Raw genomic sequence first — 14016 nt, 5'->3', positions numbered from 1 at the left:
GCCAGGCTGGGAGAACCCGGACGAATCGTGTGTACAAAGCTAAGATGTGTTTCGTCCCATGGCTGAAATGCTAGCCGGGGCCAACCGTCTGCCCCCACCCATCTCTGCGGAAACCTTTCCGATACGGAGAGCCAGGTGCGGGACTGCTGCTCCATCCCTGCAGCCTCCAGAAAAGCACTCTGTGGATCGATAGGGCCTAAATTATTCACCCTTCCAGCAAAGGCTGCTGAGACCAAGGCCAGGAGGGGACAGGGAGGCTGGCACGCAGGCAGGAAAACTTTGCCGATGTCTTTCTTGAGCCGGAACAGCCGGTGGAAATACTGTGGGGCCCACAACTGAGAATTTGAACTCGGAGGGCGTCACGGAATGGCAGCGAGCCCTATGCCATCCGGAGGGGAGATTGATGTCGTCTGCTGGCGGCCTTTGCAGTATTGATTGTCGTCAGACCACTGAGGGGGGGAAGGGGAACGAACCCCCCATGTGGGCGTTGAATTTGCCATCGGGATTCAGCAGAATGGCAGCGCTGGCCAGCTGGGCTGGGGAGTTTTAATTGCAGAATGTTGTAAATTTTGAGCATAAATGTTTTAACGATTCTGCAAATGGCCCTGCGCCTGCTTGCGGAGAAGGGCAGACAATAAACCCAAAATAAAATAAAGGGAATTCAGAGCAGGGTGAAATCCCAGTGCAAACGCAGCAGTGCCCTACAGGTCCACCTCGTCTAGCATCCAGTTGAACACAGTGGGCCAAACAGGAGAAGGAGAAGGCCAGGAAACCAAACACAGAGAACAGAAACTGAGCCCAGGGGCATCTTTATGACCAATGACGTTTTATTCTGGGTGCGAGCTCTCATGTGCATGCAGTCTGAGGAAGTGGGCCTGCACACGAAAACTCACACCCAGAATAAAGCTTCATTTGTCATAAAGGTGCCCCTGGACTCAAATTTTGTTCTGGTTCGGTTAAGAAAGCTTCACGTGTTAATGAACACGAACGTGTCTGATTAAACTGCCTTTAGGACTGACCAAGCCTGAAATGATTGCACGGCACCCACCAGACAAGAATCCAAGGCGGGAGTCTGACTCTGAATATTCACGGTCTCCAAACGCTGCCAAATGGTTCAAAATTGCCCCGGCGACTACAAGCAGAAGTGGGGCAGAAGGAAAAGGGCCTCCTGGCTCCCAGAACAGGCCAGCCCTGGGCCCCACCCAACTCTGCCGACTGACATTTCGGCAGGAAAATGTCACGGTAGATGAATCAACTTATTGGCAGGGAACTGAAGCCCAGGTTTGCCAGCTCCTCCGGCAGCCACAGAGCTGGAGGTGCCTCTCAGCAGACGAAATCGCTCTCCGTCCCCCCGCGTCATTATCCCGGGCGAGAGACGGCTGTTCGGCTTTCTACTTTCGGGTTTATAATTACAGGCTGCCTCCCACGTCCCTTTCAAGCAGGTGGGGAAGCCATTCCAGCATAAATAGCTGTCATCTCGGGAACCATTAGCAAAACCGACCTCCGCGGCTTCCGTTCCCCGACTCCCGCGGAGCAGAGCATGCGGGGCCTGATCCTGGCCGCTTCGGAAACTTTGACATTCCTAGGCTGGTGGTGAACTGAGCATGAGTGCAGTTCTTCCAAATGAATAAACCGCCAGCAAGTTTCCAGATCTCTTAGACCAGGGGTAGTCAAACTGCGGCCCTCCAGATGTCCATGGACTACAATTCCCAGGAGCCCCTGCCAGCATTCGCTGGCAGGGGCTCCTGGGAATTGTAGTCCATGGACATCTGGAGGGCCGCAGTTTGACTACCCCTGTCTTAGACCATCTCCACCCTGGCACTGGAGTCCCAAAGTGGGTGTGGGGTGGGTGCTAAGCTAGAGTGAAGATTAGCCATAGACCTAGCCAGTATGAAGGAGGAGATGGGGCAGGCTCATCCCAAGAAGGAAAAAGAAGGAGAGACGATTTCTATACCCCACTTTTCGCTACCTAAAGGAGCCCCCAAGCAGCTTGGGGACTGCTCCCCACCTCCTCGCCCTTGTAGGGTCTCATGGGTTTGGGGCGGGGGGTACTGTGGAGTCGGAGAACAGATTGGGGCTCCAGCCTCCCCGGGGCAAAAAAATGGCCGTGTGCCACCCGCCTGGCAGCTGTGCCCCTTGGGCGAGCCCCCTGCCAAGACGGATCTCTGTCCCAAGGCTGCCTCCTTGCTGCCTGACAGTTGCTCGGCGTCCGGAAAAGATTCCCTGCTGCGGCGGAGCAAGAGGCCCGCCTGCTGAAAAGCCGCTTTGTCTTTGCGATGCCAATGGGCTTCTTGTGCCCGACGGAGCACACGCCCAGCCATGTGATGGGAGGGAGGGGGCCTTTTCTTCCTCTGATCCTCCAGGCAAGCCCCCCAAGACAGGCCAAGGGCGAGCACGGGGTGTGTGTGGGGGGGAAGACAACGGCCACCCCTTGGGCCAGATTAGCCAGGGCCGAAGGGGAAACAGAGGCCCACAGGCCTGCCCCAAAACCCAGCATCCCCACCACTGGATTGAAAGCAACCTCCACCCTCTCCCAAGGGTCGTCCTCCCACAGAAGGCAGAATTTTATCGGCCCCGATCCGTAGCCGGTGCTGAGTCCCTGCCCTTCGGCCCTTGCCCAACTGAGCTCTGGTGGGTTTCTCCGTCTCTTGAGCCTCAGACTTGTTTTCAGCCCAGCACTGAAAGCTCCTTCGGGGCTGTTTCGTCCCTTGCGCACAATATGGACCCGTCAATGAGAGAAGAAGCTTTTGAGAGGCCAAAAAGAAGTGGGGTGGCTTTTTGTGTGGAGGGGGGGATCTGCCTTGATGTGGCAAACAGACCGGACTTTCCAGAAGGATTATCTCTCTCCTGCAGCCAGAGAAATCTGCCAGGGGAGGGAGAGATGCCGATTTGATGCAAAATGACTGCTTATCTGCGTCTCTCTCGAAATCAGATTGTCAGAGTCGCTTAAAAAGCCCCCCTCCTCCCGCTCTCATGAAGGCTGGCAGGAGATGGAGGGGGGTTATGTACTGGTCCAAAATGGTGGAAAGGCAGGCTGGAAACTGGGGGGATAAACAAATGCCCCACAGCAAGGGGGAAACCGCCCAGGCTGCTTCTGCCGCACGGGTCTTTCCCAGGCTCCCAGTTGACTGACTTCCTTGAAATTGGGGGGGCTCAAAGCAGCTTGCAACATTCTCCTGCCCTCCACTGCATCTTCACAACAGCCCAGGGAGGGAGGTTTGGCGGAGAGGGAGGGAGTGGCCCAAGGTCACTCAGCATACTTCCATGGAAGGCGCGGATTCGAACCTGGATCTCCCAGATCCTTGTAAGGACACACGCACAGAGTAGTTTGATTCCCCCCCTCCTCTTATACAGGCAGCCAGCTGGGTGAACTTGGGCCAGTGACAGTTCTCTCAGAGCTCTCTAAGCCCCACTGAACTCACAGAGTGTTTGTTGTGGGGCAACTGGAAGCCATTTGGAGACTCCTTTGGGTAGTGAAAAACGGGGTTGCCGACAACCAGCTCTTCGCCTTCAGGGATGGAAATTTCAGAGGCATCATTGGGTGCCTTCCCAGGATCTCATGAGAAAAGAGGCAGCCGGGTTTAACGGTCAGAATTTAGGACTGGGTTATAGAACTGTTGCTCTCCGGTTGTAGTTCAGTATCCTGAATGGGACTTAGCCCCAGCATGCACTCAGCCTCGGGGCTTAACCCTGGGACTGTGAAATCTGCACCCATGACAGAGCCCCTGAGCAGGTGCAGAGTGCCTTTCCCTCACCTGGGGGCCCTGCCCATTAGGGGAGGGGAGTCCAGGGCAGCAGTGGCTGCTTCCAAGCCCACGTGAAGCCCCAGTCGCCTCCGTGGCCCCAGGAGAGAGGACAGCCTGTTTCCCAGATGCTCCGCCGGCTGGCCGGAGACGTGACTCTCCGCACACCACCGCAGCCCTGCAGTCCACACAACCGAGGCTGCTGCTTCTGCCGCCACGTGATGCCACGGCCTGGCGTGACCAAGGGGTGACACGAGGGCGAAGAAGACTCTCCAGAGAGACTGTCGATCGGCTGCTACGATGGGCACAGAGCTGGCCCCGGGCGTTCCCGTGTCATGCGCCGCTCAGGAGAACGCAGCAAACAAGGACTGCCTCTTGGTGGGCGTGACCCTGAGCTCAGCCACAAAGGGAGAGGAGAGGGAGAGCCACGCTCCGGCCATGCTTGGCGGCCCACAAGGAAATGGGGCAGCGACGTCGGAGGGATTTCCAAAACCAAGCAGGAGGTGGAGAAGCGGAATATTTCCACCCTCTGCAAGACTCCAGGGACGGTGGTCGTAGACAGCTGCGTATTCACAGTGCCCTCCTAGTGCAGGGGTGGCCAAACTGTGGCTCTCCAGCTGCCCATGGACTACAATTCCCATGAGCCCCTGTCAGCATGGGCTCATGGGAATTGTAGTCCATGGAAATCTGGAGAGCCACAGTATGGCCACCCCTGTCCTAGCAGTTTGAAGTCAAGAGGGGTTCAGAGGTGGACTCACCACCACCTGCCTCTGCAGGACCCCCTTGGTGGACTTCCCTCCAAATATCAACCAGAATATCAACCCTGCTTACCTTAACCGGATGAGATCCCGTTACACCAGGCCAGCCACTGTGCGTCGGAGGGAAGAACACGGACGGCCATAGGCCTACCTGACCCGTGGACGCTTGCCCTTGAAACTGAACTGGAAACAAACCTGCAAAGTAGCCGAGGCACAAAGTCCAGGGGGAGGTGGGGATCGGGGGCAGGTGTGGCCCTGCTTTGTAACCGCTTAAAAATTAAGAGAGGAACCTGAGATCCCAGTTGTGCAAGACAGGTACCCGTCAGCCACCTCGTCTGATTAGTAAGCCGCACAAAGCCCTTTTTGACATTTTGCTCTGGAGGGGAAGATTAGAAAGCAAACCCTCTTATTGCAGCGTAGAGTGTAATCTCGAGAGAAACGTTTTTTAATCATTCCCCTCACCGCCCACCGCTGTCTCCTTGCGGAGGGTTTAAGGAGATATTTTTTGACGGTCGGCGGTAGAACTGCCCAATTCCAGGAAAGCCTTACAGATCAACAAAATTCTGGGGGCGGGGAGAGGCTTTTGAGAGTCCGTGATCTGGTACAAGTAGGAATGGCGCCACACACACCGGAGCATCTCCACGCCCTCTTGGGTCTGTAAAACTCTTGTTGATCTCGAAGGCCCTGTTGGGGTCCCTCTCCCTGGGCGTCTCTCTCTCCTGCCATTTGCACGGCTAGGGAAGAAAAATGCCCGGAGCAAAGAGCGTGATCTCTTCTTGCGTCCCAAAGTTTGAGGGGTGAGCAGAGGGGCAGAATTCGGGGGTCCGTCGTGCCCCACAATGGGACCAGACAGAGTCACAGTTGCACACTCTGCAACGGCAGACAGCTCACGCCCCCCCCAGGGTCTCTGCTACAGGGCATGGATCAGCAGGCAACGCCCCCTGGTGTAAGCCCCCCACTCTCCTTCCACCCAATGAAGACCAAAACAGACCCCATGTGCCCCCCACAAGCTCACCCTCTCCACCTCAGGGGCTCTCCTTCACGATCAATGGAACGCACATCCTCCTGCACAACTGTGTTAGTGGCACACTGATTTAGGCGACAATGCAACTCCCCAACGGAAGGGGCCTGCAGAGGATGGGAAAACCACCCCCCCCTCCATCCCCTCTTGTCCAGGGTTGGTGGATTTCCTCCATTTGAGGACAATGTCTGCGGCTTTATTCCTTTCCTTTCCTGCCCCCCCCTCTCCCAGAGGCTGTGGGAATGCCTGGGAGGAGTGCCCCATGACCTCCACCTCCCCCCCCCCTTATAAAGCCGCCTTCTCCTCCTCTCCAGTTGGCTGGCGTGAGCTCTGCACTTATTCTAATGAGCTGGATCTGCATGTTTGCAAGGGCATCCACAGCCGGCCAAAGAAGCTTACAATTCAAGGCATTAGAAGCTCTCTGTGTGGGTGCGCATGCGCATGGGCCAGGGAAGGGAGCGGGAGAGCACAGCCAGGGAGAAAGCCAGCCTGGGGTTGTCCTGCGGGTGACAGCTGTGGGCAGCTGGCAAGGCTGCGGTTCTCGGTTCTGCCCGTCTGCCCCCAATCCTGCAGTCTCTGGGATGGCATGGGACGCTTCTCGGCTTTCTCCAGCCAAGCCAGGCGGAGGGGAGGGGAGGGCACGGGGCACTTTGCACATTCAGCATCCTCCAAAAAGGCCCTGCTGGGACGCAAGAGTTGTGCTCAGCAGCATGCAAATGGAAATCTCTGTGCAGTGGTGGTGGGGGGGGGAGGGTTGCTTTTGACGGCACACAGGTGAGCTGTGCACGTCCTCTAGAAAGAGCTAAGCAGCCTGCAGCAGAAGCATGGCCAGGCGACAAGAAATATTGCCCCACATCGTCCAAGCAGTGGAGCATACATTGTGGGCGAGAGGCCGCTGCAGGATTCCATGGGCGGCAGGTCGCTAGAGGCAATTTCTGGGAGAAGGAGGACAGGAAGAAGAAGCGGAAGAAGGAAATCTGGTTTTTTGCACCCCGCTTTTGACTACCCAAAGCGGCTTCCAATCGCCTCCTCTGTGTTGAAGAAAGCCAGGACCCTGAGAAGATACCTTGGGGGGGCCAAGACTCCAAACATGGCCTCTTGGCCCACAGCCTCCTTCCATCTACGGAGCATGCTTGCCTCCTGGTCTTTGAACCCACGGATCTTCCTTCAGTTGCACAGCTGAGCACTCTGCATTCCCCTCCCTCCCGGCTGCCCTTCTAACCTTCTTGCACTGGGTTTGTGACAGAGTTAATTAGGGTAATCGGCAACCCAGTTCCTATAGCAACGCCATGACTGAATTTTGCCGCCAGCAAAAAATGGGATGCCTTGGCAGAAGATGAGGCCCTCTGCATGTCCAGAGAAAGTCCCGGGTTCCACCCCCACCATCTCCTTCTCAACAGGGGCCTCTGCCACCCCGAGGAAGCCACAGGGAGCGCGGAGATCCCAGGCCCGATTCAGCAGAGGGCAGCCACAGGGGTGTCCAGAAAGCGGCTTCAGGCCAGGGACACAGTGCCTGACACAGGGATACAGTCCCCTCGCTGCAGGCCTGGGGGGGCCTCCCAGTTCTGGAGACTCTGCAGACAGGATCGAGCCGCGCATGGGTCAATTGCGTTGTAAGCCACGATCCTGTCTCAGACCTCCAGCTCGGTCCTCGGCAGGACCAGAGATGCCCTGCCAGGTATTATCCTGCTTTGCGACAAGAGAGGAGCAGAGGCGGTGGGCCCCTGCCTGCCCCTGCTCAGCATCCCGGGGAACCTTGGGGGTTCCCCTTCCAGGAGCCAGACAGGCCCGATCCTGTTTCGCTTCTGAGATCCGATGTGATCGAGGGGGGAGAGGAAGGCCAACAGAGGCCGCTGTCCGAGCCGCCCGGCCAAAGGCCTCATCCCCCTGAATGGGAGCGCATTGATTCCCCAGGAGACAGAGTGCCCATTCTCTGCAAATCCACAATGGGTCGAGTCAGGGCCAATGCAGAGGGGCGAGGAGCGAAGAACTGTACCAGGTCCCCTAGGCTCAGAGCCCTGTCCTCGGACGACACACGGACACAGGGAGGAAGACCCAATTTGGACACGGCCCCATCATCATCCTCACAATCCCCAGCCAACTGTGGCTGCTAAGAGGACAGCCCGACTGGTGACACTGCTCATCTTCATGGGTGGGGACAGCCACGAAGCTCTCTAGGGCAGGGGCTCATGGGAATTGTAGTCCATGGGCATCTGGAGGACCACAGGTTGACTACCCCTGCTCTAGGGGGCTCTTATGCCTACGAAGGCCTTCCGGATTCTCCTTGGGCTCAGTCTGTGGAAGTCAGGCAGCCCAGATGTGGCGGACGTGTGAAGACGGAAACGGGAGACCCCTGCCTCTGCCCCCGGCCACCCAAACTCACAGCTGGCAGCGGTATGCTGCTAGTCCGTGGCCCACAAAGACAACTCCTTGAAACGGATCCAGATGTAGAGTGTTAGCAACATCTGTGGGGAGGGACTGTGGCTCAGCTGTGGCGCATCTGCTTGGCTTGTGGGGAATCCTCCGATCAACCCCCAGCGCCTCCAGCTAAGACCATCAGGTAGGAGCAGACCTCTCTCTGCCTGAGACTCAGGAGGGCTCAGCCACTCTGATCCAGTTCAGTGTACGGCAACTCCAAGTGTGTGTTCACACATGAATAGACAAGAGCACAATCTCAGGGCTCAGAAACAGAAAACCTGCTGGACTTTCCACACGCTGGACCACATCCCTCAAGGAACCAAAGAAACCGAGGCCTGGCCACTGCCAATGAGATGAGCATCTAAGCAGAAGGACACCCTTCTCGGCTCACTGCGTTCAGCAGGGCCATGGCTCACCTGGCATGCAGAAGGTCCCAGGCTCAATCCCCAGCTAAAAGGGCCAGGCAGGAGGGGATGGGGAAGGCCCAGTGGGGCAGAGCTGTCATCCGTGCGAGATGCACCCCCACCTGATCAGCTCTAGCCAAAAGCCTTTATGGGAAGTTATAAAAATATTCTATGCGCTTGGAAAGGAAAAGGGGAGCCAACCTGCCCACGGCTGCTGATGCCCTGGCTAGGAGTTTTTTTTTAATGATGCCATTAGATGCACTCATTGCGCTGGGAGATGGATTTGCACTGCCCCCCTCCCGGGGCAGGCCGTGATGCCCCATGCGCAGCTTCTCTGGATACACTTTCTGTGCACGTGAGTCACAGGACGGATGCCCACAGCCACGAATGGGATTTGGCGCTACTGGGACAAGCCCAATGGCACTTCAGGCAACAGGACGGGTCCGGGGTATTCGACCAACGGGGAGCGATCCGCACCACAAGTTATCTATCTGCACGTCGAGAGCCAGCCGCCCCCCCTCCCCCTCCCCCTCCCCGAGGCTGTGCCAGCCCAGCAGTGGGTTGCAATCTGCAGTGTGTCCCAGCCAGCCTGCAAATTGTCCTCTCGCTTCCCTCGTTCGTATGTTGCCATGCCAACCATCCCTCCCTGCGGCTGAGTTTCCCTTGGCAATGGGGAGCTGGTGCCATCACCGTCCCCCACCCCCTCCCTGCCCCACTGCTCTTTCCTCAGAGACGCAGGACCCTCCAGGACTTCCTTGCACGTCCTTGGGGGGAAACGGGCAGCTGGACGGACCCCGGAGCAGCCGGCCTGCTCTCTTTGCCGCAGGGAAGGTCTGGCTCTGGGATCTGCGGAGTGGGCTGCAGACGGCTCCATCCGGCCACTTCTGCCTGGTGCCAGAGGCCAGAAAGAGCCTGCACAGGACGGTCAGGCAGAGAGGCCGCTGAACGGGGTGCCTGATAAGGCCCAGTTGGAGGCCCAGAGAGGGAGGGTGGGGGGCAGAGACAGAGGACAGTGGAGGGAGTTGAAGAAAAGCCCCAGGGCCCCGATCCATCTGGCCAAGGTCTGGGATCCCTTCCCCTGCGCATGGAGAGAGGGCTCCTGAGCACTGTCCTATCCTGGGGCACATCTGGGAGAGTGGACATGTGGCTGGGGGCGGCACGACAGATGCACAGAGGGTGGGCATCACAGAGTTCCTCACCCTTCCCCCCCACTGGTCCCCCTCTTCCCATCCCCAGTGAAGTCCCACAAGCGTCAGCTATCCAGAGGAGGGGGAAGACACCCCCCACCCCACCCCTTGCAGGCTATTCCGCCTGGCCTTCCTCCACTTTGCCCGGTCTGGGTTCCGGGGAGGCGTCAATGCACCTTCCTCTGCAGGGAGCTTTTCCTCCGCGGCTCCGTCTGCAGAGCGATCCGGACCGCCCACACAGGGCCCAGAAGGGGCTGCCCTCCCTGGACGCCCCCCTCCCCCCAGCTGCACGGCGGCTGCCATTTTTAACGGAGGAGAGCTCCTCTAATGAGCTTTGGCCACCGCAGTTCTCTCACGGCGGGAAATCCCAGGTAACCGAGAATATTTTTAGCACCTGCCCTGTCGTCCCCTGGCCAAAGCCGCCTTAGGCAGCGTGGACTGTGTGGGCCACCTGACCGCGTAGCCGTGACCCTGTCCGTGTCCTGAGAGCCAGCGGGGGGCCGTGGTTAAGATACCATGATACCTGGCTGCGAACAAGGCCCCACGGCACCGGGCCAGCTGGGGGTCGAGGTCAAGAGCTGCGGACTCTAATCTGGAGAGCCGGGTTCGATTCCCTACTCCACCTCTGCAGGCAGCCAGCTGGGTGACCTTGGGCCAGTCCCAGTTCTCTCCGAACTCTCTCAGCCTTACCTGCCTCACAAGGGCGTCTGTGGTGGGGAGAGGAAGGGAAAGGTGTTCGTCAGCCGCTTTGAGACTCCTGCCCGGAATGGAAAGCAGGTGCCCCAAACCAGCTCTTCTTCTAAAGGGAGATGTTCGGAGCAGACTGGCTGCTTTCTTTTCGTTTTTTGAAGTGAACCCGGGGAGCCTTTAATTTAAGGAACTGGCCCGCCTTCAATGCACCAAAGAATCCACGTGGCTAGAGGAGAAGGGAGCACATGGTAGGGAAAGGGAATGGCCTGTGATTTTAGGTTTCTGCTTTGTGCATTCAGAGAAAAGGGGGGGGGGAGGAAACAGAAGACTCTGCCTTAGGACCCCAAGGAAGAGGGACCTGCCTGGAGAGGAAAGAGTTAATGCTTGCCAAGCATTTTGGAGAAGGAAGCCGGGCCACCTGTGCCACAAGGGAGACCCATCAATCTGCAAGAGGCCTGCCAGGATTGCGCCTGCATTGCTGCCAGGGAGCGCCAGGAAAAGCGCCAGAGTTGGAAGGGACCTCCAGGGTCATCTAGTCCAACCCACTGCACAATGCAAGTGCCCCCCCCCCAACACAAATCTCCAGACTTCAGCCTGGCCTGCCCCTGCATTCATCACCAAGACCGACGTTCCCATTTGGGGGCTCAGACCACTCTGGAGAGTCTCTCAGGACGGCAAACCCATGAGGTTTGCATTATAGTGGATGAGCATCTCCCCCCCCCCATGACAGACTTTTATGCAGCCTCCCACGCCCCACCGTTCAGGGGAGCCCTCCGACCCATCACAGGAAAGGCGCCGCAACTTTCTCTAGAGTAGTTCAACCAGATCCACGTATCGCCTTTTAACCCCCCTCCCCCCTGGCCTTTCCTCCACGGGGCAGGAGTGGTGGGGCGGTTCCGGCCTCTCTGGTGTGATCTGCACAGCGACCCTGCAGGGTAGGCGAGGCGGAGCGAGTGGCTGTCCTCAGGGTGCCCGGGGCCGGCCTCTCTCCCCCCCCCCGGCAACCCAGGTGGTTGGGAAAGGCGGCGCGCAGTGGCAGCAGCAGGGCCCGCCGCCGAAACACCTGCCGGGACCGCAGGGAGGGAGGGAGGACGCGATGCCAGCCGCCGGCACTTTCGCGGGGAGCCGCCGGTGGGATGCCAGCCTCCAGGAGGGGCCGGGGCATCCCCGGGGATTCCAGCTCTCCGCCAGACCCGGCAGGGAAAGCGGCCCCCGTCGCCAGGACTTCCCCGGCTGGCAACCGAGGGGGGGGGTGGCACCGGAGCGGCTCCAGCCCTGCGCAGCCGGGGGGGCTCCCACGTGCGGCCGAGCCGGCCAGAGCCGGACCCCGCAGCCCCCGCCCGCCCGAGCCCGGCGCGCAACGCCAAGGGTTAAAACTGCAGCACAGCGCCCGCCCCGCCCCGCCCCGCAGCCAGGCAGGCAGGCAGGCAGCGCTCCGTCCGGGCGGCCGGGACCCTTACCTTAGTGACCGTCATGCAGGCGCCCGGCGAGGAGGGAGCCCAGCGGCGGCGGCGGCGGCGGCCAGGAGGAGGCGGCGGCAGCAGGAGCAGCAGCAGCAGGAGGAGGAGGCGAGGCGAGGCGAGGGGCCGGCCCACCAGCACTGTGGGCGCCGCGCGGCCAGGAAGCGCCAAGGACCACCCTCCGCCCCGCCCCCCGCCCCTCCCCAGCCGCAGCCCCCCCACCCCGCACCCAACCCCCCCCCCCCCAGCCGCCCGGGAACGCAGAGCGGCGCCCACCCTTGAGGCCCAAGAGAGCGGCCCTGGGCACCCGCACCCCGAGGGACCCCCGAGCCAGGAGGCAACCGGGGTGGTGGAGGATGCTGAGCGAGACCCGGCAGGGCTCCTCTGAGGCTCTTCCTGGGTACAAAGATGGCCCCGTGGGGTGCCTGCAGGATTTGGCCTCTTCCTTTGGCAAGACTCCCGACCCCCCCCCTCCTCCTCCTCAGGAGTCCAGGGTCACCCACCAGAGGAAGGAGGGGAGGGGGTGCTGTGGGTTCTCCAGGCAGGAGGCCGGGCCAAATCCCAGGGCCAGCCCCTGGACGGTACAAGCCGTGTTCTTCCGTGCGCATTGGCCCAGGACCCAGCCCTTCCCTCCGGGGAATGCGCCTCACCTTGCTCTGGGTGTCGAGTTACTCGCTGGCACCTTGCAGGACACCCAGGAAAACAAAACCAGAACAGGCGGGCGAGTGGTTGTGCCCAGGAATGTATTTCTCCCTTCATCAGAGAGATTGACCTCGGAGTCTGGAAAATAACAACGTGTACAACAGAGGTGCTTCTCCTGGGAGAGAGCGGCCGGCCCCAGGGCACCTGAGGACAGGCACATTCTCGGCCTGGGCCTCATCTACCCTGCAGGGTGGGTGTGAAGATAACACCAGAGAGGAAGAACTGCCTCTACCACTCCTGCCCCCTGGAGGAAAGGTGTGGGTGGGTGTTCGTGTGTGGGGGGCAATAATGGATCTACTCTAGAGAAAGTTGGTGAGACTTTCCTCCCGCCCTGGGGACACTGCCCACCCGGCCACTCACCCTGACCACCACGGCCGAGCCTCTATGAGTCTTAATCATCTAGCATTTTCACTTTTAATGCTGATCCCATAGCATTTTAGCAGTCAAAAGCTGGGTGTCGCTTTTACTTACATATAATTTCATTCTTTCACAACTGTGTGGTGCTTTGGAAGAGTTAAAAAGGGACGGGTCACCAGGACGGATTGGGGTGAGCGAGTTTTCGGGGGCGTGATGGTGGGACTGCTGCCTCCCATTAAACTTCAGAGACGGGGAGGTCATGAAGCGGATTCCGGGGTCTGGAGTGGGCGGTGGTTTGGCCAGCGCCCAGCTGCTACAAAAACAGCAACCGTCATAATGAGTCGTGATTGTCTCAGTGCCGAAATCTGAAATTCTTGAGGCCAGGAAGAGAGAGGCATCTTCCTGCCCTGCGTGTGTTTTCAGTTCCTGTTTGGCTCGGCAATAAACAAAGGGGTTCCTTCATCCCCAGATGGCAGATCCAGCCTATCTGTGCTGAGCTCTTTCATAAAACCTTTTACTGGATCGGAGAGGAAGGAAATGTTGAGAGAATTATTTTCTTTGGGAAGACCAAAAAAAGAAAGAAAAGAAAAAGCCATTCCTCTCCTGATGGAGATAACTCTGTTTCAGAAAGATGGAAGGGTCTTGTCAGATGGGTCTGAAACGGCCTGAAAGGTTCATCTTTGACTGCCTTCCCTCGTGGCAGGGAAGCCGCCACACCGGGCCACGGATCGGCCTGCAGGGAGGGAGCCGAGGGAGCCGGTGTGCAAGGAAGAGTGAGACACGCTTACAACCCAGCCCCAAGCAGATTTACTCGGGAGTTAGCCCTGCCTGGACAGATCAGAGCAGCCCAGTCTCATGAGGACAGAGGCAGGCCAGGGCCCACCCCCTCACTTTGTCTCCGTTTCTGCCTTCTGCCTGGGTAGCTCTGCAGAGGTGAAGGCAGGGGAGGGGAGAGGAAAAGATCCCGGGCCGCAGGGGGCACCACTGGGCTCGTGTTTGGAGGGCAAAAGAGGAAGGCCTCTGAAGGCAGCCAAGGGCAAATGGGCTGTGGGGCAGGTCCGGTCATTTCCCCACACCCCTCTTGTCCACAAGCACCCCCATTCCCTCACTGCCCCTTTGAGCCACCCCGGTCAGGGTCCGTCTTCTTGAGGTGGCCTTGGGAACCGTGTCCTGCACTGCGTGCGTGTGCCGTTTCCATGGCACTCCCAAGAGAGCTCCGGCATCTCCGGGACCTCTCCCACAGGAGCCTGCTCTGGACGAGGGAAAGCGCAGGAAA

The 14016-nt window shown here is 59.1% G+C and overlaps 1 protein-coding gene across 3 annotated transcripts in view; it reads right to left on the bottom strand.

Annotated features, from left to right (window-relative positions):
* The window catches only part of CORO2B (coronin 2B), a 33466-nt gene extending 21630 nt beyond the window's left edge, over positions 1 to 11836 (bottom strand). The window contains exon 1 of one of the 3 annotated variants that reach the window (XM_077317303.1): positions 11682 to 11836. In XM_077317303.1, coding sequence (XP_077173418.1) covers positions 11682 to 11696 — 15 coding nt within the window. In that variant the 5' untranslated portion in view covers positions 11697 to 11836. Of the gene's footprint in view, positions 1 to 4574; positions 4723 to 5516; positions 5678 to 11681 lie in introns of those variants that run through there. The other 2 variants (XM_077317304.1, XM_077317305.1) reach the window with 2 other exon arrangements.
* Positions 11837 to 14016: the final 2180 nt, after the last annotated feature.

This window comes from Paroedura picta, chromosome 18 (assembly GCF_049243985.1).
Source record: "Paroedura picta isolate Pp20150507F chromosome 18, Ppicta_v3.0, whole genome shotgun sequence".
Classification (NCBI taxonomy): Eukaryota; Metazoa; Chordata; class Lepidosauria; order Squamata; family Gekkonidae; genus Paroedura; species Paroedura picta.
The sequence above is the reverse complement of the archived record's forward strand: the minus strand, read 5'-3'. Positions and strand labels throughout refer to the sequence as shown.